A 24,409-nucleotide genomic window follows, 5' to 3' on the forward strand; every position below is an offset into this window, starting at 1 on the left:
GGATCCCCACTGTGACCAGTGGCTGATCCTTGCAGTCTTAAACCAGGGACCTTCAAAGCTAGAGGAGCCTAAGGGAGCAGGCTGTGCAGAGGGGAAACTGAGGCACAGAGTATACATGGACTGGGCCCCAGGTGACCAAGTGAGCAGGCCGGAGCTCCCCACCTGGCTCCCACTGTGGGTAGCTGAATGAAAGAGGCCTTTTCTGCAGGCCCATCTTCCTTCCTCGGGCTCAGGAAGTTCCGTTCTGCTCCCAGTGGAAGGCCTGGGCCCCGTGGCTCCGAGACTCTCTGGCGCCCCGGCCACGTGGAGCCACCACGGCATCCCTTCGCCCCTCCCTGGCAGCGGCTCCAGTGTTCCACGGCCACACGGAAGCAATTCCAGAAGTGCTGTTGAATCTCCCCTCCTCCAGGAAGCCTGCCCTGTGTGAGGGCAGAAGAGCATATGGTGGGGGCCAGGTGACTTAACTCATATCCTGGTCCCAGAACAGCCACTTAGCACAGGTCTTGTTGTGAAGCCTCAGTGGCCTCATCTGTACAATAGGAGCAAAAAGGAAAGTGTGGAGAGAAAGAGCACTGGACTTGGAGTCAGGGGTCTGGGTGCCAGGGCTGGCTCTGCCGTCCTGGTGTTGCATCCCAGACACGACTTAACACCCTGGCCTGAGTGTCCTGGTCCCTAACGTGGGGGTGATAATCCCGCCTCCCTTGGCACAAGCAGGGGCAGAAGAGACAGTGGCAATGGCAGTGACCCATGTGTGCAGAGTGTCCACAGACCTTGTTTGGCCAGCATCATGACCTGTGAGGGTGCCACGATGGGGACACTGCGGCTTAGGGTGGGGACAGGGAGTGTGACTTGAGTGAGGCCACCAGACTGCAATGGCAGGGCCTGTCCTCGAACCTGGGCTGGCTGTGAACCCCGCCCTCCTTCCGCCGGGCCACAGGAGTGACTGTAAACACTTCGTACACAGTGTGACTCAGAAACGGGACTTTATTTGCCAGTGACGATAACAACGAGGCCTGAGGTTTTGCGCTGGCTTTTGTGTAGCCCCATTGGCTCACTTCAAGCTTGTGGTTGCCTAAGACACCCAGATCCTTTGCACCCAAGCTGCTGTCAGGTCAGTCTGCGGTCTGCACGTCCATCCGGCCGGCTTCCTGCCTGTTGAGATTGTTCTGAATTCATTTGTCCTCTGGCCCTGCCATTTTCAGTGGCCTTGGCAGCAAGGGCAACATTTCCTCCAAGGCCTGTCAGGTCAGAGGGCTGAGCCCTGCGACTCTCCCCTAGAGACCACCTCCCGAGGGACATCCATTAATCGGTGCTCAGTGACTAAGATGACACAACCAACCAGAAAAAGAAGTCTTGAACTTGGAGTTTGCAAACTGGCAGCCCTGGCAGGACTGACATGTCCTGCAAAGTGGTTGGTTGGCTTTTTTTTTTTTTTTTTCTTTTTCAGTATTTGAATTAGTTGCCAACATGTAAAATATGGAAGATGTCACATAAAAGCAGGTGTACGGCTTCTCCTGGTAAATTGGAAGCTCTGGGAACACTGGGCCCACCCGCATCAGGGCACTAGTCAGCTGGACTGGATGGCAACTGCCCCTTCTCCAAGACACATCCTCTCCAGTCTGCCCCAGTCCCCACCCATCCCACTTGCCTCATTTACATGACTTGTCTGACCCCCATAGGCATCTTAGTTTGCAGCCCGAGGTCCAGCCAAACTCACCTCCAGCCCACATTTTTCTCTTGTTGCCAAGGATCCTGGGAGGCAGCATCGGGGGGCCTGGATGGAGGCTGAGTGATCTCATTCAGGCTGCCAAGTGTCCCTGGGGCCTCCTTGGAGGAGAAATTGGGGTTCCCTGGTTCTTGATGACTTGCTGAGCCCACTGTGGCTCCTAGGACTCCCTGCTCTGTTTCTGAGGGCTCTCAGATGCCCATTTGAGCTGTGGCAGGGCTGTGCAGGGAGCCTGGGGGTCTGTGGGTACCAGAATCCATTACATTCTCAGTTTGAAAATCAGAAATCAAGCCCATTCTAAGGCCTCGGACTCTGTCCCCTCCTTCCCAACAGCAGCCAACAATCATTTCACATTTTTCCGGGCCCCCAGGGTGCCATTTTCCAGGCCTCTGAAAGGACAGTGAGTGATTGAATTTACCTCCCATCTATTCTCTTCCTCTCTCCCTGGCAATCTAGAAAATTCCACATGTCACTGCAGACCTGATGTCTCAGGGAAGCCTTCCCCTCTCTCTTAGCCCCTTCCCATGCTTCTTTTCCAAGGGATCTCGGGTCCAGGAAATCCTTCCCCCTTCCTTGCTGTGTGACGTCTGGCAAGCCTCTTCACCTCTCTGAGCCGCAGTTCTGTTGTCTGTAAAAAGAGGGTGGGCCCCCCCTGCCTCCCTGGCCTCCTCCTTCGGGGGTCCTGTGGAGCACAATGGGCCAGCTTCCGGTGTTAGGGTGGTCAGTAGAACCCAGGACTGTTGGGCCCTCCAAGTGAGCAATCTTCTAGTGTCTGCTCTGGAGGAACCCCCAGACACAGGGTGGTGTGGACAGTGGACAGGGATGTTCCTGGGGGGATCGCACGTGAGGGAATAATGGAGGAAACAGGAAAACCCAAGTATCCATGGGAGAGGAACGGTGCGTGGACTGCGGCCCCACGGATGTGACGAGCAGGAGCAGGGCCGTCCCCTGACACAGCACCGCCGTCCGCACGCTTGCTGAGCCCTCGCTCTGCCCCAGGGCGGGCTCCCCGGGTTTTGCAGGGACTCTGCTCTGTCTCTGGGCGGGGCTCCTCTCCCCATTTTACAGAAAAGGAAACATGATGCTCCGGGGTGTGTCTGGGAAAGCAAGTTACAGAGTGATACGGCCAGGCTGAGACCATTCAAGAAAGTTCCATGAGAAACTTGCTGTGTGTTTTCCATGTATGTGAAACCCAAGAAAGGCTAGGAAGAAAGACCTCCAGACTGATCACGTTGAGGGCTTCTGGGGAGGGGCTTGGGGTGGGTCAGAGGAGCCGTTAGCCTTATCTGTAGTGCTTTTATTTTTGTAGATATTCATGGGTTCCTTGTGAAGTGTAAAATGAGTAATTGAAAAAGGTGTGTGTGTGTGTGTGTGTGTGTGTGTGTGTGTGTGTGGTTGCTGCAAACCTGATGTCATTCAAGAAGCCTTGAGGGTGGCCTCAGCTGGCTGCTCGAAGGCAGGGGCATGGCTGCGCTGACCCTGCCAGCACCTCTGGGGGCGTGGGAGGTGAGGCTGGCGTCCTTCCTGTGTGGGCCATGGCAGAGGGGGAATGGGAAATGCTGGCAGGCTCTCCAGGGGTGATGCTACAAGCCAGGTGCACTGGTCCCCCGTCCCCAGCTTTGAGTCAGAGATGGGAGTCCAGCCCCCAGTCAGCGCCCTGCACCTCTTCCCAGCATCCTGGCGAATTTCCCCTTCTGTCCGAGGCCCGGAGAGGAGAAGGCGTGTGCGGGGGGTCCCGGGGCGGCTCAGGGCTGGAGCTGGCAGTCCCATTCCGACAACCCTTATTCTTGCAGCTGCGTAGGGGGGAAGGGGTCTGGGATGCCCAGAGGCCCAGGGCGGCAGCATTCCTGGGTTCCCTCCCAGCTTCCCACGGAGCCTGCTTGAGCCCCTTTCCCACACCTGTTACCTCAGTTTCCCTTCTGCCAAAGAGTGTGTTGTAGAGGTCAAGGTCACAGGCTTTGATTTAAACACCGAATTCAAATCTTGAGTCCACAGCTTACTGGCTCTGTGGCCTGGAGCCCCTCTCTGCGCCTCACTTATGGAGTAAGCAGGAGTAATCCTGTCCACACAGGTAGGGGTGAGATCCCGGCAGCCCCAGGGCGGCACATAATGAGCATTCGCTGTTCAGAAAAGAGGTTGGTGGTGACCTGCGGGTTCTCCCTGCAGAGGCCTAAGGGTAGACCTCAGGGAGAGCTTCCCGGTGGAGCGAGGCATCTCTCTCCCCCCGCACCGTCCCTGAGACTCTTGCGAACCGGCGCTGATGGGCTCCCCCTCCGTTGCAGGGCACCGGCAGAAGCTGGAGGACCAGACCAAGGCGTTCCCCGACCGCTTCGGGGACCTGGAGCGGCTGCGCATGCGGGTGACACCGAGCACGCCCAGCCCCCGAGGCTCGCTCAGCACCACGGGCCACTTCAGCAGCCAGGCCCAGACTCCCATCCAAGGTACTGCCCAGCGGGGGCTGCAGGGCGGGAGATGGACGGGGCCCTGGACCGAGAGCTCGTGGGAGGCCGTGCCCTGCACCGCCCTTGTTTCCTGAAGGCAGCGGCTGGTGCTCACTGGCTCTGCAGATGTCCTGAGGGCCTACTCTGTGCCTGGTCCTGGGCTCGGCCCCTCGTTCATTCACTCAACAAACATTTGTTGACGCCCATGTGCCGTTGTGGTGCCTGGCCCCAGGGATCAGCAGGAACGGACGACACAGTCCCTGCCCTTCAGGAGCCCCCTGTGCCCTGGGGGAAATGGGCATTGGTCCCACAGGGCACCCATTAAAACCGGGCAGGACTTGCCCAAGGAGCCTGAGAGAGATGTCCCTGCTGAGGACACCCTGGTCTCCCAGGCCTCAGCTTTCTTCTCTGAAAGCTGGGAGGTGGTGGATGCCTCTGCCTGGGCCCGGGTGACGTTCAGACGACGTTCTTGCACTCGAGAAAACCTTGTAAACCGTCAGATGATGTTGCAGCCCTGCAGAGACACGCAGCATCGCCTGGGAGGGGTGCCCACCCCACGCAGAGACTCCTCCAGATGGGAAGGAGGAGGGAGGCCCCAGACGAGTGTCCCCACTGCCTGGATGGACACAGCAGGCACAATCGAAGCTAGACCTCAGGCAGGCCTTCCAGGGTATTTAAACGCCTGGCACACAGCAGGTGCTTGGGAAGAGGTTGGATGAGGAATTACTACTGTTCTCCAGGCGCTCTCGGGCGGTAGGTTGGGGCGCAGGAGGCCGAGTACACGGCTGGCCCTCAGGACACCAGTCCTGGACAGAGGCCAAAGGGCTGGCAGTGGGGGTCCGTTCTTTCTCGGTCCTCCAGGGCCTGGGGAGAACCCACTGGGCAGATGAGTGAATGGAGGCTTAAGAGGTTGAGGGCCACCCTTGGGCCACAGCCCGTCAGTGACCAACACTTGCCCCCAGGAACTTCCTATACTTCTGAGGGCACAGGGAAGGGGCTCCCGAGCAGGATGAGCCTAGGATGGGGGTGCAGACGGCCTCCTGCCTGCTCCACTCCCTTCTCCTCCAGGCTGAGCTGGGGGCCTGTGGGCCGCTCTGCTCAGGGAGGCCTGGCCCCCAGCCCTTACCGCGTGTGTCAGGCACGAGGCAGGGGGCAGGGGGACTTGATACAGCCCCTCGGTGTGAAGAGAGGGCCCCTCCCGTTCTGGCCTGGGAAACTGGGCCTTGGTCCAGCTAAGCCCCCAAAGTGGGGACAGGCCCCAGGTCCAGCCGCTCCGAGCCCGTGGGCTATCGAGTTTGAGACAGTCCGCAGCTCCTGAGCCGAGGGGGCTGCAGGTGGGGTCCGAGCTCAAGAGGCAGCGGGAGGGACTCTGCACTCAGGGCTCATGCCCACCCCGCCCAAAAGCTGTCTGTGCTCCTGTCCCCCACAGGGCAGCGTTTGTCGAGATACCGTAGCCTGACCCTCTAGGCCTTTCCCTGCTGTGGGCAGAGCTGGGGCCCAGTGGGCTACTGGGGCCCAGACAGGGAGCCCTGGAATCCAGCAGGTGGGGCGAACAGTGGCTTCCTGTTCAGCAGCTCCCGTGGAAGGAGAGCCCACCTCTGCCCTTGCACAGTTGTGTGGACACAGCTTGGGAATCGGTGCCTGAGGGAGCCTGCGGCAGGCCACCCACCCTCTGTCCAGCCCCAAAGGGCCCAGCCTGGCCCAGCAGCAGGCAGAGCCCCTCCCTCCACTGGACTGGGAGGAGAGGAGGTCGGGCCTGTGGGGGACAGTGGCTGGCCCCGTCCTTCCCCTTCTGCTGTATTCTGAGGCAGGGCCCCCTAGCCCGTCCCTCACCACCCACAGCACTGGGCCTCAGGCAGCCTGTGTGGCCCTTCACCCCAGCCAGGCCTCCCCGTCCCCAGGCCTGTCCGCTTTAGAGTGAGAGGAAGGGCCCTTGACACCAGGATCAGGGAAGGAGCATGAACTTTGTAGTCAGTGGACCTGGCTAGGAATCGGGGCTCTGTGAGGCACTGGCTGTGTGATCTTAGACAAGTTGCTTCACTTCTCTGAGCCTCTATTTTCTCATCTATAAAGTGGGAAGAAGGAGGTGCATGCCGCAGGGGGCTGTTGGCAGGGCCAGGCCTGAGGAGTCACTCTCACTGGCCCTCCCATACCGGTGGGACCAGCCTCTGCCTTCAGACGCCATCCTGGGGATCCCCTTTAGGACACCCCCTGCCCCTTCTCTTGGTGCCTGTTAATAGCTTTGACCCCTGGACTTTGGTCACTGGCAGGCAGTGCAGAGGCCCCAGCCCATCGTTACCCCAGCCCCCCGCTCCTGCTGTGGCCGCCCACAATGGGGGCTTCTCCCAGCTCAAAGGGCTCATTCAGCCGCCACGCAGCAGCTGGGGCAATTTGGAGAAGAAAATAAACATTTCCTCCCAGTGTTGGGATTGGCTGCTCGACAGCGGCCTGGCCAGCTCTGGTTTCCTGGGGCTACTGGGTTGGGGGATGCTGAGGGCAGGAGCTGAGGGGGTGCTGAGGGCAGACGCTTCCCCCACCACCCTGGGAGGGAGGGGACAGTGGCAGGTCCAGGCAGGCCGCCCACAGCCCGTGTGAACTCCGAGGGCCGCACACACCCAGGCCCACCTCGCACGGCCTGTGTTTGCTGGGCTGCAGCCCTGCTCTCGCATCCTGGGGTCCCCGTTTGGGTTTCCTTTGGTTTGAAAATGGGGTTCCTGTCAGGTGGGCCGCACTCGCTTTCCTGGGCTCAGAGCGGAGGTGTCAGCCTCATGTTCGGCTGTGTTTGGGGTGCAAGGCACTGCCCACAAGGCTTCTCTCCTGGGGTTCCCAGATGAGCACAGGCACCTCCGACCCCCCGGGCTTCAAGGCAACACTGCCCAGCCAAGCAACCTGTAGGGAGGGTCCCAGATGTTCCAGAAGGCTCCAGTCACCTGGACCCTTGCCCCCATATCTCCCCACCATGAGCCCAGGAGCATCATTCCGTTCTGATCCACACTCAGGACCAAAGCCTACTACTGAGGAAACACCCCCAGCTGAGTCGGGCAGACCCGAAAGCCCAGGGAAGTTACAGATCTCACCTGAGGTCACACAGCACCTCAGGCAGGTCTAGGGAAGCAAGAGGCCTGAGGGCACCCGCAGCTCTGTCCTCACCACACTTCAGTCCCCGCAGGCAGGGCCCACCTGGAGCTGACAGGGGCTGAGGCTGGTCTCCTCCTGAGCCGTCTCCTGGCTCTTACTCTTTGCTGGGTGGGACAGAGGGGTTGGGGCCATACAGACTTCACCTCAGGACCAGTGCTGGGGCCTCATCCGCCTCCCCACTGCTGCCCAGAGTCACCCCCTTGGCTAGGGGACTAGGAGGGCCCAGTGTCAGGGGCTCATCTTTGCAGGGCCTTGAATGGGCCCGTTCTCCTTGGTGCCCAGAGCAAGAGGTATCACAGCCACCGAAGCAGTGCCAACCCTCATCGGGCCCCTACTCTGTGCCCAGTCTCAGCACTTTACACGTAGTAACTAATTTAATCCCTAGGAACTGTTATTGTCTCCATTTTTCATGTGGGAAGACTGACGCACAGAGAGGTTAAGTGACTTGCCCCAGGACACACAGCTAGTAAGTGTCAGAACCAGGATAAGTATCTAGCTGCAGAGACTACACAGTTAACCTCCATTCTATGCTGCCTCAAAGATGGGACACCTACTTATCAGACACATGTCAGGGCCCAGGACTGGGAACGCTAGGATTTTGTGCCAGGTCCAATGTGCTGTGTAACCCTTAGGCAAGTGCCTCACCCTCTCTGGGCCTCAGTTTTCCTACCCAGGGAGTTAGACTCCATCCCGAAGCCCCTTTGAATGCTGAGGTTTCAGGGATCTGTCACTACAAAAGTCGGGGGCAGAGACTGCGATACCCTTGCCATCGAGCCCAGGGAGGAGCCAAACTCTTTGGGGAGCCAGGGTAGGGCCTGGTCTGGGCTGGATACAGGGTCTCCCCGTGACAAGGGCCGGGTCAGGCCACCAAGCCCCTCTGGCTGCCGTCTCGCTTTGCCCCTGAGGCAGGTGAGGGGGCATCTGATCGCTGCCTGGCCCCCAGTCAGCCAGCCTACAGGGCAGCCTGGAGACACAGGCCAGGGTGAGGAGGAGTGGGGGATGGGGCAGGCAGGACGGACAGAGCTGCTGTGGACCCAGCCCCCACGACACAGGCATGAGCTCAGGTGACCTACCTGAGCCCCACCGGGCAGGAGAGGGGCAGGAGCACACAGGCACACACCAGAGGGCACACACCAGCAGAGGGGAGAGGCCCCGGGATGAGTTCTAGTCCCTCCTGTGCAACATCGGAGAATCCATCTATCCCTCTCTGCCTCCGTTTCCTTCTCCGCAAAGCCAGGTCCACTCCCAGTCTCACCGGGCTGTCGGAGACCCTCTTCACTCCACGGTCTTGCCAGCTCATAACCACAAGGGAGGAAGGGAGGCGGAAGCTGCCAGGCCACGCTGCTGGGAGGCCTGTGCTGGCCCGTCCCCACACCCCCACGGCCCAGGGGGGCCCACCTTCACCCCTCGACAGGCCTCCGCACTGCTAGGCTGTGTGGAAGATTCCATGGGGAGAAAAAAGCCCTCCTCCTCCTCCGCCTGCCCGGGCAAGCCCCCATGGCCACCTGTGGCCCACGCATCCGCTTGCCAGGTGGGGCCGGAGTCAGGCAGGCTCCAGCCCCTGAGCAGTCAGGGCAGTATGAGCAGAGACAGATCTAGAACCACCGATCCTCCAAACGGGCCTGGGGAGCCAGAGCTGGTTCTTAAAGAAGGGCCCTGGGTGGTGTCGGACCGCCGCTGACCATACTCTTTGCTGTCCCCCAGGCACCTCGGACCTGAACCCTTTCTCCGACCCCCGCCAGTTTGACCGCTCTTTCCCAGCACTGCCGACCCTCACGGAGAGCCGCTTCCCTGACCCCAGGATGCATTACCCGGGGGCCATGTCGGCTACCTTCCCCTACAGCGCCACGCCCTCAGGCACCAGCATCAGCAGCCTCAGCATGGCCAGCATGCCGGCCACCACCCGCTTCCACCACACCTACCTCCCGCCGCCCTACCCCGGGGCCCCGCAGAACCAGGGCGGGCCCTTCCAGGCCAACCCGTCCCCCTACCACCTCTACTACGGCGCCTCCTCCGGCTCCTACCAGTTCTCCATGGTGGCCGGCAGCAGCAGCAGCGGGGGCGACCGCTCGCCCACCCGCATGCTGGCCTCCTGCACCAGCAGCGCCGCCTCCGTCGCCGCCGGCAACCTCATGAACCCCAGCCTGGGCGGCCAGAGCGACGGCGTGGAGGCCGACGGCAGCCACAGCAACTCGCCCACCGCGCTGAGCACGCCGGGCCGCATGGACGAGGCCGTGTGGCGGCCCTACTGACCACCCAAGTCAAGGTGGACTGCTCCGGCTGGTGGCGGGAACCCCCAGAACCTTTCCGACAGGTGGCCGGCCCAGCTCCGAGGCTCAAGGCGGGAGTGGGACTTATGCTCCAGGGCAGTCGGGGGCCCAGGGTCCGCGGTCCTGGGGCCTGGGGCTGGTGGGTGGCTCTGAGAGTGTCTAGTCCAGCCACATGTTTGTACAGAGGGGTAGGGACCTCCCCCAGGACACTTCCCCCAGCCCAGGTCCTAGTCATCTCAGCCCACATTCCTGTGGGAACAGTATCCTCCTCTCGCCACCTTCCCTGGAATGACCAGGCTGTCCCCAGCTATGCCGGTGCTGTCACGGGGCCCAGGTCTCCTGGGACAGAGGCCATCTCTGCTCCAGAGAGAGGTGGCATGTGCCTACCTGTCTTGGCCTTTTATCCACAGGGCCCTGGAAAGACCCCCCCATCCCCCCCACTTTCCTCAGAGACCCTGCACCCCATGGGCCCAGCCCTCCCCCTGCATTTACACAAACTGAGTCAGAACTGGAAGGACCCCCACCCCTGAGGGGGTTTCCCCTCCTTGTATAGATGGCGAGAGGACCCGGGAAATTGCTGGCAGAGATGGGATGAGAGCACCCCCAAGCCAGTCTGCCCAGCTCTGCTCCCCCACAATTCCCACCAGCTAAGAAGCCCCGTCCCCATCCCACTCTCTGTGGGTCCCGGGCCCCAGAGTAGACTCGCCCATGGCCTCAGGTCCCTAAAGCCAGGGAAGGCACCTGCAGACGGGTCCTCCAAGCACTTTACCAGCCCACGGCATTCATCTCTGTTCTCTTGGTGGGGGGCCGGGGATTCCCCTTCCCCCTAGGCTGGTCTCAAAATTGCCATTTTTGGAGAGAGCACAGGGACCAGATAGGACAGGTCCTAGCAGAAAGTATTGGGACAAGAGGTCATGGGGTCAGATGTCAGCGTCCTTGTCCCACCCGGATCCAGCCAAGCTGTGCACACCCCCACCCTCCCAGCCTCGTGGGAAGGCCCAGCCAGATCTTCCGACCTCTGACACACCGCTCTCCATCTTTAACCAGTCTGTGCTCCAAAAGCAGTCTGGAACAAAACTCAGTTTTTAAAGCTGATTTTAGAAAAAAAAAGCGGTCAAACGTTGTCAAACACATGGTCTCTTACAGGTGAAGCCCCAGGATAGTGGACGATATCCCTTCCCCCTTCTGTGAGAGTGGAATTGTTAGGATCTCAGCACCTCCTCAGGAGGTCACCTTCCTTCAGCGGTGTCCCACCAACTGCCACCAAAAGCCAGCCCTGGTGGGGACCACGTGAGACGCGGGTGAGATGCTGGGATCTCACATCCACAGCTCTTAGACGTTTGCCGGGGAGGATGTGTGGGTGTCCTGGTAGAGGTGGGCGGGGTGTGAGAGGTGGAGAGCTGCATGATGGCAGAACAGAAGAGCTGTGAGGGGCTCACCAGCTGCAGCTCGGTGCACACTGTGCTCAGAGGTGAAGTATCGCCCCTTCGTTTTGCAAATGGGAAAGCAAGCCCTGCCCCAGGGTTTGGGCTGCGTGGATTCTCATGTCTTGGTTCTTTAGTTCTAGAAAGGCTTACATGGATAAGGACAAGAAAACTCTTCTGAGGGCTAGACAGCATGTGGTTTTTAGTAATTATTTCAGCCACATCCTCTGTGGACGTGGAAATCTCACCTACAGAATGCTCCTTGGTGGTTGTCTCTGCAGTAGCACTCGGCCTGCCATCCACCCCAACCTGTAACGACAGCCAGATACGCACACCGGATGCACTCTGGCAGGCTAGGTAGTCCTTCTGGTGGTCTTATTCAAACCCCTCATGCTACGGTTTGTCTTGTCCTGCCCTCCCTGGAAAAAGCAGTCTCCATTTCTTCAAAATAGCAGCTGGGGGGTCCTGCTTACCCCCGACACCCAGGGGTGCTCTCCACCCCTTCCAAGGAAGCAGCCCCTGACCCATTGCCTCTGGGCCTTCTTCACTCCTGTTCTCTGTGGTTGTAGACTGGCCCCAGGCCCATGTGGGAGGCCCCCTGGGTCCCCAGTGCCCAGCACTTTGTAGCCCCCCCCCCCAGATGACTCCTGCTTCCTGATATCCAAGCCCTGGTGGGGGCAGGGGCAGGAAATAAATTGACCCCCACCCTACTCCCTGAGTAAAAGTGATAGCAGCCGTGCTGAGTCTGTTTTTAAGGCCCATAGTGGGTACAGACAATGTGGGCTAGTAAAAATGGGTCCTTGTTTGCAAGGCTGCTTTAAGGTTGTACTGGGCAAACACACTGATTTAGAAAGCACAAGGCCACGAAGGGGTTTTTACACCGTGTTACTATAAGGCTGTTGGCGGTGGGTACAAATCCTCTGTGACATATTGTCATGCTGAGGTGTCGGTACCTGCCACACTCATATCTTCCGTCAAACCGTCCCGGAGCTGGGAAGAGGGTGGGAGGGGTGGAAACCGCTTTGCACTATAATTTGCTTGGTGTGTTTGTTTTTAATGCACAACTTGCTTGTACAGTAAACTGTCTGTCTTCTGTACTATTTAACTGTAAAATGGAATTTTGACTGATTTGTTACAATAATATAACTCTGAGATGTGTTGAAGGTTCCCAATGCCAGACTTCTAGGGCTGTGTGCTTGGAGGGGGGAAAGGAGGGAGACCTCCCACCGTGGTCGGGGAGGGATGGGGCAAGGCCTGGGGGCAGGACTAAACCCTCTGCTCTGAAGACGCCCAGCGCCTCGGCCTTCCTGCATCCTGGAATGGCCACAGAGACCACCCTGGGCAAGTGCAGCTGGTGAGGCCTCCTCCTGGTGAGGCTGGAACCCCAGGTCTTGAAGGTGCCACCACCTCTTCTCCCCTCACAAGTGGCCCATGACCTTTCACAAGTAAACGGAGGAAGTCGTGCATCTCTTCCAGCTCGTTCCCCAGGCTCAGCGTGGAGGAGGGGGCTAGGCAGGTGGAGCATCAAGCAGCCCTGGTGAGAGCCCCCCCGGGACCTGTGTTTGCTGGAACAATGGCAAGTTAGCAGCTGCCAAAACTACAAAGCAAGCAGCTATGTCAGCTCCCCACTCTGCAGATGAGGCGACTAAGGTGCAAAGGGGGGGTGTCATCTGGCCCCACATCTCCCCAGAGATGTTTGTGGCTGATGCTGGGGACTGTGGGTGCGATGGTGTGAGGACCTGGCCTGGCAGCCTCCTCTGCACCCTGCCAGCAAGGAGCCCTGGCCCGCAGTGCCTGTCCAGCTGGGATTTGTGGAGGGGAATTTTCATAAAACATCTTATTTTCGAGTGAAAATCCTCCAAAAGCAGATCCCAAGACTTTGCCCTGTTCAGTTAGGTTGGTCTGCCTGAAACCCAGCGCCCAACAGGAAGTTCCCATTTCCCCAGCCTGCACCCTTGATCCCGCCCCTCTGCCCCATCCCTTCTGCCCTGGGGGGAGCAGTGGTGTCTGCAGGCCCACACTCTGCTTCCACCATTCAGGCCCCTCCCCACTGGCCACACTTTGGTGCCACAGCTGATGGGAGAGGCGCTGTGGCCTCCAGAGCCCCGGACTCGGAGCTCCTTCACCCTCACCCCAGCAGGCACAGACCAGGGCACCCAGCTTCCCAAGGGGAAAACAGGCCCAGAGAAGGCCAGGACTCACCCGAGGTGTGAGGGCGGTGGGGGGAGTGCTGCAGTAACCACAGTGGCCTGCAGGTGGCAGCAGGTGGAGAAAGTGGACACTCCCCTCAGAGAAGGGAGAGAAGGGGCTGCCCCAACTGCAGCCAGGATTCAGGTTAGATGTTAGGAAGAACTTCCTAACCTCAGGAGGTTCATCTGTGGAAGGTCTGGAGAAAGTCTTGATGTGGAAGAAGAGTGTTCTTTCCTCCTTTAGCTATGTGGCTGTGGGAGGTCCCTGTGCCTCTCTGAGCCTCCCTTTTTATTCAAGTGTTACATGAGCACCTGCTATGTGCCAGGTATGTAGTAGAATCACAGGTCCCATGATCCCTAAAGGCTGTGCTTTGGGACAGGGCTTTACTCAGTTTGAAGGCAAGGTTGACATCCCTGGTCCAGCAACCCCAGCCTCCCAGAGCCCTGGCCCGGGTGTCCCCCTCCCCTGAGCCACCAGCAGGAGCTTCGGACATGAAGCAGCCAGTCCAGGGAGAGGAGGTCTTTTTGTTCCAGAGTCTGGAGCCGTTGGACTCCAGAATCACGTTCTAGAGGCTCTAGGAGTCGCTCTGATTGGGCAGGGCCTACAGTTTCACCAGCCCCACCCCAGCCCCACAGCCTGTGGCTGGCCTGGTGACAGGCTGCGAGAGGTGGCACTGGGCTGGGCTGGGCAGCTCCTGAGAGGGGAAGTGGCCCCAGACAGACCTGCCTCTCCGCCCTAAGGGAGCCGCCCTGCAACTGCTGGGCTTTGGTTTTTATTCTGAGAAATGGACAGCCTGGCACAGTTTTAATGGAGACAATGACCTGTGCCCAAGGGGAAAATTATGAGGGTCTGCGGAGATTGCTCTGAGGGGCTGACCTGGTGTGGGGCTGGCACCGGGGTTACAGGGAAGGGCAGGGCTGGACGCAGACCCAGACTTGACCCCCCTTCCCCTGCCCCAGACTGCGCCCCATAAACACAGCCTCCCAGCCCCCCCAGCCTGGCCCAGGGGGCAGCTCTCAGCTGCACCGGACACCCAGCTTGGCCATGTGAGCAGGGAATGCCCCTCGGTGGGGTGGTTCATTTTGGGGTCGTAAATGAAATGAGCTGTCAAACGTTCGGGGGTGGGGGGAGCAGAGTGAAAGAATGAACTGTTTCTTGCGGAAACCCAGAGAGCCCCTCGTTCCTCCCCACGAGGGCTGGGGAGCTGGGAGGGGATAGGGGCCACATCCCCCAACATCCGCATCCACACCTGTGTGGTCCAGCGGCTAGAGGAGCCTCGGGAGCCGGGTTCCAGGCTTCCTATTTTTAGTTTCGCAGCTAAACGTGCACTGTTTGTTTTATATATTTATATTCACCCACGGAGAGAGCCTGCCCTGAGCCCGGCCCCGAGGAAGCCCTCGGCCAAGGGGAGTGGAGCAGGCCTAGAGCCAGCTTTCTGGAGCCACCCTCCCTTTGTGCCCACGCCGACTGCTGGAAACAGTTGTGGCCTCGTTGGTGTCCTAATGGCTGGCAGCTGTATGGGCCACCACACCCCACTCTGCTCTTTGGGCCTGGTGTCTACGAGGCCTTGGCCAGAATTCATTCGCTCATTCACCAAACATAGATCCAGGCCCCACCCCGCCCCAGGTGCCAGACAGCAAGAAGAAACGGGAGGAAGTCAGAGCCGTGCCCTTGAGGAGCTCCCAGGGCAGACAGACAGGGAAACAGGTGTGCTGACCCAAGGGACCCAGGGTGTGGATGAGACAAGATGGAAAGACGAGTCAATTCCCCAGGCAGAGACACAGCAGGAAGGCCTTCTAGGTGGAGGGAACCGCATGTGCAAAGACCTGGAGGACTGGAGCGTGGCTGAGCTGGAGAAGGTGGTGGGGAAGGTGGAGAAATGGCAGTGGGATAGGGGAGACAAGCAGGCCCAGCTCACAGGGACTGAAGGCCAAGTTGAGGGGCTCGGGTTTGGTCCTGCGGGCACTGCGGGGCCAAGCAGAGGAGTGACAGCACATTCTGATGGGTGTGTTGGGGGGGATCGCTGTGGTGGCACGGAGCGTGGACCGCATGGGAGTGCAGACACCTGCTACTGCAATAGTCCAGGCACGAGAGGGAGAAGCCTGTGCAACATGGTGGAAGGAGGAGCTGAGTGTCCCCTAAGCCATCTTCAGCACTGACATCAAAGGAGAAACTCTGCGCCCCAAACCTCAGGTTCAATGTCTCTCAGTTGCTCAGGGTTCGTGGCATCGATGGAGCCACTGGGGACAAGGCCTTGATAACAGTTTTTGTTATTGCCAACTGTGCAATAACAACAGCCCTGCCCTCTCCCTGACCCCCACCCCACAGGTTTTCACTGAAGCCTCATGTCCTGCCTCATGACAACCCTCTGACCACACCCGAGGCCACATGCAGCCTCTCTGACGAGAAGATCCAGGGCTCAGAGACTGGTCCAGGCTCCCCACTCTCCTCCGTGGCCTGAAGATTTCGTGGTTATGAGACTGAGTCCGAGGTTCCCAAGTTCTATGTATTACATTTTTAAATCACATTTTAAATTACGCTAAATAATATATAGTCATGGGGGGAAAAGTAGAGAATACAGATTACCAAAAAGAGCACAAGAAAAATTATCCATAATCCCACTCCTCCAAAGATAACCATTGTTAATATTTTTTGCCCATCCAGATTTTTATTTTCTGTAAATATATAAGTACTTTTCTAAGAATAAACATTTTTCTAGCCGAGTACACATTGTATATAGAGTATATCAATTAATGTAATTAAAAAATAGAAATAAAAGTAATCTGAAATGAAATCACTGGGAGGATGGAGTTATAGCTGTTTTCTGTTTTCTTTATATTTTCAGTGTTTTCCAAGTTTTCTACAATGAGAGCTTTTGTTAAGGGTATAGTATATTAAACTACTAGACCTTAATAAACATCCAAGCAGAGGAGTTCAAGATCATGCTTGGATCAATTCGTTTGACATTAGCTGAGGGGTCACCTCCTCCAGGGAGCCTTCTCTGATAATCCATGCTGGGTTTGGTGCCTTTGCTATGCATTTAGCTTCAGAATAATAATAGTAATAGCGGCTAACACGGCATGCCAGGCCCTATTATAAATATTTTGCCAATTTTAACTCAGCCCATTGAGGTATATACTATCATTATCCCCATTTTACTGATGATAAAACTGAGGAACAAGGATGGAATTCCCTCCCAATCCTAACAAGGGCAGAGCAACACCTGAAAAGGTTGAGTGAGTTTAAGTTTCTAGAGGCTGAAGGTACTAGAGGCTCAACGTAAGAATTAAGTCGACTTTAGGAAAAGGAAGATATTTCTCGCACACCTGAGTTTGTGTCCCATGACTCACACCTGCTCTAAAGACAGATCATCAAGGGAGAAAAGAAAGGAAAAAACCATGAGGAAAATGTCTTTTTTTTGAAAAGCAGAAGCAGAAAGGACACAAGGCTTTCTCCGCTTCTGAGGGTGATGCGTCTGCCTTTCTGAGTTGTGATTCTGAGATTCCATGAAGCTTGAATTCGAAAGACAGAAATCACAGTGTCTGATCCCTCCAGCGACCCCCCAGCCCGTCCTGCCCCACTCGAGGGGACGCCTGTGAATGAGCCTCCCTGGAGGCGGGTCCCCGGCCCTTTCCGGGGGCTGCCTCACCCTGGGTACTCACACAGTGCGCATATCTGCTGGGGTGGCAGTCTTTCCCTGCCTCACACAGTTCTAGTTCTTTTTCCATGAAAACAACTCGGTCCTAAATCACCGACGCCTGAAATTAGAAAAATACGAGGCCCATATTATCATAAAACTACTTTAACACGGTGGGGCCCTTGGTTGCAGGACGGGTGGCCAAGCGTTCCACAGCCACCCTTCCAACTGCAGCCCCGGGAAACGCTCGGAGGGACGAGAAATTTGGTTTTCATTAGCGGCGAATGTGAGGAGTTCTGTCGCTCTGAATGGACCTTTGATTCTGGCTGGCGGTGGAATCTTTCCAGGACCCAGTGAGTTTTGTTTTGTTTTGTTTTTTTCATATAAAATGGGTCGGGCCCTTCTAGCTTATATCTCCCCGAACTACGCAGGAATTGGGCAACACCCCAACCTCTTGACTTCTAAAGTCAACAGCTGGGGCCGGCGGGAGGGGCACCCGAGACCATTCGGCTTTATTGACTCTGAGGTTTTATTAAAAATGTTATGTTTCCTTGAAGTCTGTGCCAGACCCAACAAGAAGACCGGCTGGTGTGGGGCTGGCACGAGCCACCTGGAAGATGGCCCACTTTGACCTGCTTTCTCCCAGCCCAGTGACCCCAGAAGTGGCCTCCACTTTAGAGTCTCCACAGAAAACCCTATTTCTTCCCGTGTGTCTACTTCAGGTGGAAGAGTGTTGGCCTGCTCTTTATTGCTTCCGTACGTACCGGTTAAGCCTCTACGACAGCACTGATGGAGGCAGCATGGGGTTATCAGGGAAGGCTACCTGGAAGAGGTGGCGCCTCAGCTAATGTTGGGTTCTGGGATGCAGCTGTGAATAAGTCAGACAAGACCTCAGCCCCGTGGAGCTTATGCCCTTGTTGGAGAGAAAGGTGATAAACAAACAAGTATATTACATGATTTCAGGTAGTATTAAAGGCTATGGGCAATAAAACAGGAGACTGTGATGGAGGAAGACGGACTTGGAAGGCCACGTTGGGGAAGGCTCCTCTGAGGTGACTGCAGACTACCGTGAGCGAGGCCAGGAGGAGCCCGGTCTCAGCTACTGTGCTGGATGAGGTGTCTTTACCGGGGCGGATCAACAGTGTCTGGAATTTAATGTGCGGATCTCTGATCTGACAGAGACTGTCTTCCTGATGTCCGAAGGCAGAGAGGAGCCAGAGCGGTTAGCCGGTACACGGCAGGGACACCTTCATGGCCCTGCCCAAGGGCTGTGTTAACTCTCCGTTCCCATCGCCATAGCACTGCCAGGACTATCTAGGTCAGGCTCCCTAGAGGCAGATCCAGGACAGGGATTTTTACGGGGTGGGCTTTCAGGAGAAGTGGAATGAGAGAAGCAGAGCAGAGCAGGTGAAGCAAGCTAACCCACGATGTCTCTGGGCTGGAGACGGGCCTCATTCTCCTCTCATGGGGGCCTCTGGAGCGTGAGATGCACCACTGAGTTGCCCCCCAGGGAGCTGGCCTTTTGTACTCTCATATCAGTTGGCCAGAGAGTATGAATGGCTGACCCCCTGGGTGGAGGGGGGTGTAACCTCCTTGGTTAGATCCCTACTGTTTGGCGGAGAGCAGTTCTCTAGAGAAGGGGGCAGACATGAGCTGTTGGCAGCCAACACTCACGTGATGGCAACACGATGGACCTGGGCAATGTCTGGAATGTCGAGATGATCAAGGACACTAGTGGATGCTCTGGTGAGCTGCCCAGACCCTCTTCCCTGGGCCGGCGCCCCCTCCCCCTGCTGTGAACCTGAGGAGCAGGAAGTGGCAAGAACGTGCGTGCCAGAGGGTGGAAGATAACCCCACGAAGACTCTGGCGTCCACCATGTTGATGAAGCTATTAAGGAGCCAGTGATCCGAGGCATGCCGAGCCATCAACTCTAAGATGAAAGACGAGTTGCTGCACCTGGCCCCTTCTGCCATGCAGTAGGCCGGAAAATGCCACTCCAAAAGATACGCCCATGTCCTAGTCTCTGAAACCGGTGACTGTGACCTTATTTGGAAAATGGGTCTTTGCAGATGTTATTAAGGATCTCAAGAGGAAGATACAGTCTTGGGTTATCTGAACAGGTCCAATGACAAATGTGCCTATGAGAGACACACAGAGAAGAGAGAAGCCATGTGACCTTGGAGGCAGAGGTTGGAGTAATGAAACCACAGGCCAAGGACTGTCTGCAGCCACCAGAGGCTGGAGGAGGCAAAGAAGGGGCTCTCCCCTGAGCCTTCAGAGGGAGCACAGCCCTGCCAACACTTCCATTTCAAACTTCTGACCTCCAGAACTTTGCAGGAATAAATTTCTACTGTTTTCAGCCACCCTCTTTGGCCTCTCTGAATTTTGAAGCAGCAGGTACCACACTCAGGAATCCTACTCTGACCTATTTATCAGGTGATCAGAAAGCTATCCATCTTTTTTTATTGTGGTAAAATACACATAACATAAAATTTACCATCTTAACCATTTTAAGTGTACAGTTCAGTGGTATTAAATACATTCACCTTGTTATGTAACCATCACCACCATCCATCCCCAGAACTCTTTTCATCTTGTAAAATTGAAACTCTGTATCCATTAAACAATAACTCCCAAGCTCTGGCAACCACAATTCTACTTTCTGTCTCTATGATTTTGACTACTCTAGGTACATCATAGAAGTGGAATCATACAGTGTTTGTCTTTTTGTGGCTGGCTAATTTCACTTAGCTTAATGACCTCAACGTTCATTCATGTTGAAGCATATGACAGGATTTCCTTCTCTTTTTAGGTTGAATATTATTCCATTGTGTGGATATACCACATTTTGCTTATCCCTTCATCCATTGATGGACGCTTGGGTTGCTTCCATGTTTTAGCCACTGTGAGTAAGGCTGCTATGAACGTGAGTGTACAAATGTCTCTTCGAAACCTGCTCTCCAGTCTTTTGGGTATATACCCAGAAGTGGAATTGCTGGATCGTATGATTACTCTATTTTTAATTTTTGAGGAGCCGCCATACTGTTTTCCAAAGTGGCTGCATCATTTTACATTCCCACAAACAGGGCTCAAGTGTTCCAATTTCTCCCCATCCTCGTCAACATTTGTTAGAGAAAGCTATCAGTTTTTGGTGTTTTTGTTGGTTGGTTTTTTTTTTTTTTTGGTGAGGAAGACTAGCCCTGAGCTGACTTCCGTTGCCAATCCTCCTCCTTTTGCTGAGGAAGACCTGCCCCGGGCCAACATCCGTGCCCATCCCCCTCCACTTTATGTGGGACGCCGCCACAGCATGGCTTGACAAGCGGTGCGTAGGTCCGTGCCCGGGACCCGAACCCGCAAACCCCAGGCCACCGATGCGGAGCACGCGAACCCAACCACTATGCCACCGGGCCAGCCCCTACAGCTATCAGTTTTGAGACAAAAAAAGAGAACTCTGCAGAGGTCCAAGCTGCAGTGCAAGCTCCCTGCTATTCAAACCACATGACCAAGAAGGTTCCACGGTGCTAGATAAGGATATTGGGTGGAGTCTTGGCAAACCCCAGTAGAAGACCACAGTGCAGACTCCTAGGGTCTTCAGCAGCAGAGAACAACTCTCTTTGTGCAAAACAATTCCTGGCGTGCTACTGAACCCTAGCAGAGACTGAGCGCCTGACCTGAGACACCAAGCAACTATACTACCAGAGCTTCCATCGTGAGCTGGGTAGTGTCAGATCCACAGTCATAACATTGGGAGGGCAAGCAGCTCTCCATTGTAGAATGGAAATGATATATTTGGAAGTAGGACTGGGCAGGTCTAGTGGGTCCACATAGGTTCCATGAAGAGGTATGCCAGACCCCCATGTCGCCTACTTCTGTTGCGTCTATTCCTATCCGTCAACACACACCTGTGGCCTCATGGTCACAGTTCCCTACGGTCAACTGTCAGAGGAGTAAAGGACTCAGGTCTGGTTCATGGGCTGACACACAGGACTGGTAACAATAGATTTGGTCATCTCATCATATGGAGGAAGAAGTGCTACACGTCGGCACTAACCCTCAGGATGGTTGGTCAGCAGCCTGCAAGGACGAGATTAGATCTTAGGTGGCATGGTTGGGGAAGGGACAGTTGGGCAGGATGTGGGGGACACGCCTCAACGCTCACAGAGGGCTTTTCCATTTATAAAGCACCACCACCCATGAATCACTGAGTCTTGGGACCCTGTGAGGTGGGTCCCTTCGTGGCTCCCCTGGGCTGGGTTCCCGCATCAGTCCTGGCCACAGCAGGCTCTAGGTATGGACACCTGTCTCAGGCTGGGCTGCCCAGAGCACACTGCCCACTGAAGAGGATTCATGTGAAAGTGAATTTCTTAAGGAAGTGCACCCAGGACAAGCCACGAACAGAGTGGGGGTAGCTGGACGCAGAAAGTGAAGAAATCAACATGAGCCTGATGTGTGGAGGGCTCTGGAGTGTTAGCTACACCTCAGAGTTTGTTCCAACTGGAGGCAAGTGGGCTAGGCTTTCACACTCCTGCATGCGCACCTGTCAGTCATTATCATGCTAAGAACGCCCCAGGGGACATAAATGCTCAGGCACTTCTGGCTCTGTATGTGTGCATGTGCGTGTGTGTGCATGTGTGTGTGTGTGTGTGTGTGAGCAAGGCAGCTCTAGGAGCTCGAGGGCAGGTCTCCAAAGAGAGTCGCAGGTGCAGGTGGTTAGAAACAAAGTCCCAGAGGAGGGACTCACGGAAATGGAGCGGCAGCTACAGCCTCCTCCCCAGTGATGCCTTTGGCATCGCCTGGTGCACCGCGATGCATAGCGTCCCCCCCAAAACTCATGTCCTTCCTGGAACCTCAGAATGTGACCTTATTTGGAAATAGGATGGCTGCAATGATCCTATTACTAAGTACTGATTAGTAACGATCCTAATTACTAATGTAGTTAGTCAAGATGTGGTCACACTGGAGTAGGGTGGGCCCTTAATCCAATGTGACTGGTGTCCTTATAAGAGGAGAAGAGACACAGGGAGAACACCATGTGGAGAAGAAGGCAGAGGCTGGAGTGATGGGTCTACAAGTCAAGGGATACCAAAGATTGGTAGCAACCGCCAGAAGAGGGGCATGGAATGGACTGTCCCTCAGAACCTCCAGAAGGAACCAACCTGCCCACACCCTGATTTTGGATTTCTAGTCTAGAATACATTTCTGTTGTTTTAAGCCACCCAGTCTGTGGCACATTTTTACGGCAGCCCTAGGAAATGAATACACCTGGGATGGTCTGGTGATGGGTAAGAGGCAGCACACAGAGCCACTCGGCTCTGACAGGGAGACCAACAGGCCTGCACCCTCGTCATTTGGCCAGAGATACTCGGAAAGGCATTTATGTTCCAAAAGCAAAATGAAAAAAGGAAAAACAACACTTCCACCACCTTCCAGGAGGTGAGGAGCTGCCACCCAACCCAGCAGGAACCTGGGTCCAGGCTGTGGACAAGAGAGCCATTAGTCTGGGCTGGAAAACATCCAAATGTTCCTAAGCATTGGAACCCCCACCTGGCCATATGGGAGAGGAGCTGGGCTTGGCAGCTGGACCAAGGCCCATTAGGGGAAAAGGAGGCTGTGGCTGGGTATCAGGTGAGCATGGAGGGGGACCACTCCCCTTTTATACCCCTTGTCCATGAATGAGGTCTCAGAAGAGCAGAGGAGGGGAAGGCTGGCTGTGGTCTTGCCAAGTTGGCCCTCTGGGTGGAGAGAGCAGTGGCCATATTGCCTCAATCTTGGCATCTTTTACTGAACAGATCATCCCCCCAGGCTAGAGGAAATCCTCAAGGAGCAAGAATCCACTAGAAACAGCATCTCCCAAACTTTACTCGCTTGGGTACCACCCTCCCACTTGTTGCCATATCTGGCACATATCAGCTACACTAGTATTTTACTTAACATTTTTCTTTAAAGCATTGTCTCTTTCTAAGTCTCTTCAACGAATGGTGCTGGGACAAGTGGATATCTACATGCAAAAGAATGAAGTTGGACCCCTACCTCACACCATATACAAAAATTAACTTCAAATGGATCAAAAACTAAATGTAAGCTTTAAAACTATAAAACTCTTAGAAGAAAACATAGGAGTTAAATCTTCATGACTTTGAATTTGGAAATGAATTCTTAGATATGACACCAAAGCACAAGCAACAAAAGAAAAAACAGATAAATTGGACTTCATCAAAACAAAAAATTTTGTGCCTCAAAAGACTATCGGCAGAGTAAAAAGGCAACCTACAGAATGGGATGAAATATTTGCAAATCATATATCTAATAAGGGATTAATATCCAGAATATATAGAGAACTCCCAAAACTCAACAACAAAAAACAAACAACTCGATTCAAAAATGGGCAACGGACTTGAATAGACATTTCTCCAAAGAAGCTATACAAGTGGCTAAACATGAAAAGATGCTCAACATTAGTCATTAGGGAAATGAAAATTAAAACCTCAATGAAAAACCACTTCACATTCACTAGAATGGCTATAATCAAAGGAAAAAAAGAAATAGCAAGTGTTATCAAATATATAAAGAAGTTAGAACCCTCCTACATTGCTGGTGGAAATATAAAATGGTGCAGCCTGGGCCGGCCCTGTGGCTTAGCGGTTAAGTGTGTGCGCTCTGCTACTGGCGGCCGGGGTTTGGATCCCGGGCACGCACCAACGAACCGCTTCTCCGGCCATGCTGAGGCCGTGTCCCACATACAGCAAGTAGAAGGATGTGCAACTATGACATACAACTATCTACTGGGGCTTTGGGGAAAAAAAAAAAAAAAGGAGGAGGATTGGCAATAGATGTTAGCTCAGAGCCGGTCTTCCTCAGCAAAAAGAGGAGGATTAGCATAGATGTTAGCTCAGGGCTGATCTTCCTCACAAAAATAAAAAATAAAAAACAAATAAATAAATAAAATGGTGCAGCCACTTTGGAAAACAGTCTGGCAGTTCCTCAAAATGTTACCCTATGACCCAGCTCCTAGATATATCACAGTTATCATATGATTCTACTCCTAGATATACACTCAAAAGAATTGAAAGCACATATTCAGACAAGTACACAAATATTCGTAGCAGCATTATTCACAATAGCGAAAAGGTAGAAACAACCCAAATGTCCATCAATGGATGAATGGGTAAACAAAATGTAGTATAGCCATACAATAGAATACTATTCAGCAATAACAAGGAATGAAGTACTGGTACAGGCTGCAACATGGATGAACCTTGAAAACATTATGCTAAGTGAAATGTCAGACACAAAAGATCACATATTATATGATTCCATTTATATGAAATATCCAGAATAGTTAAATCCATGGAGACAGAAGTCATGTTGGTGGTTGCCAGGGGCTGGGGCAGGAGTAATGAGGAGTGACTGCTTAGTAGGTATGGGATCTCCTTTGGAATTGATGAGATGTTTTGGAACTAGATACAGGTGATGGTTGCAAAACATTGTAAACGTACTAAATGGCACTGAATTATACATTCAGTGTACAATGGAATTAACAAAAAATGGAAACAATCCAAATGCCCATTGGTGGGCAAACAGG

At 55.0% G+C, this 24,409-nt stretch overlaps 1 protein-coding gene across 1 annotated transcript in view; it reads left to right on the top strand.

Annotated features, from left to right (window-relative positions):
* RUNX3 (RUNX family transcription factor 3) overlaps nt 1–12,171 on the top strand; it is a 29,193-nt gene extending 17,022 nt beyond the window's left edge. Inside the window, exons 4-5 of the mRNA XM_004425745.3 lie at nt 4,009–4,167; nt 9,010–12,171. Coding sequence (XP_004425802.2) covers nt 4,009–4,167; nt 9,010–9,557 — 707 coding nt within the window. The 3' untranslated portion in view covers nt 9,558–12,171. The remainder of the gene's footprint in view (nt 1–4,008; nt 4,168–9,009) is intronic.
* The last annotated feature ends 12,238 nt before the right edge of the window (nt 12,172–24,409 follow it).

This window comes from Ceratotherium simum, chromosome 22, assembly GCF_057802395.1.
Source record: "Ceratotherium simum simum isolate JZ-2026a chromosome 22, ASM5780239v1, whole genome shotgun sequence".
NCBI classification, from domain to species: domain Eukaryota; kingdom Metazoa; phylum Chordata; class Mammalia; order Perissodactyla; family Rhinocerotidae; genus Ceratotherium; species Ceratotherium simum.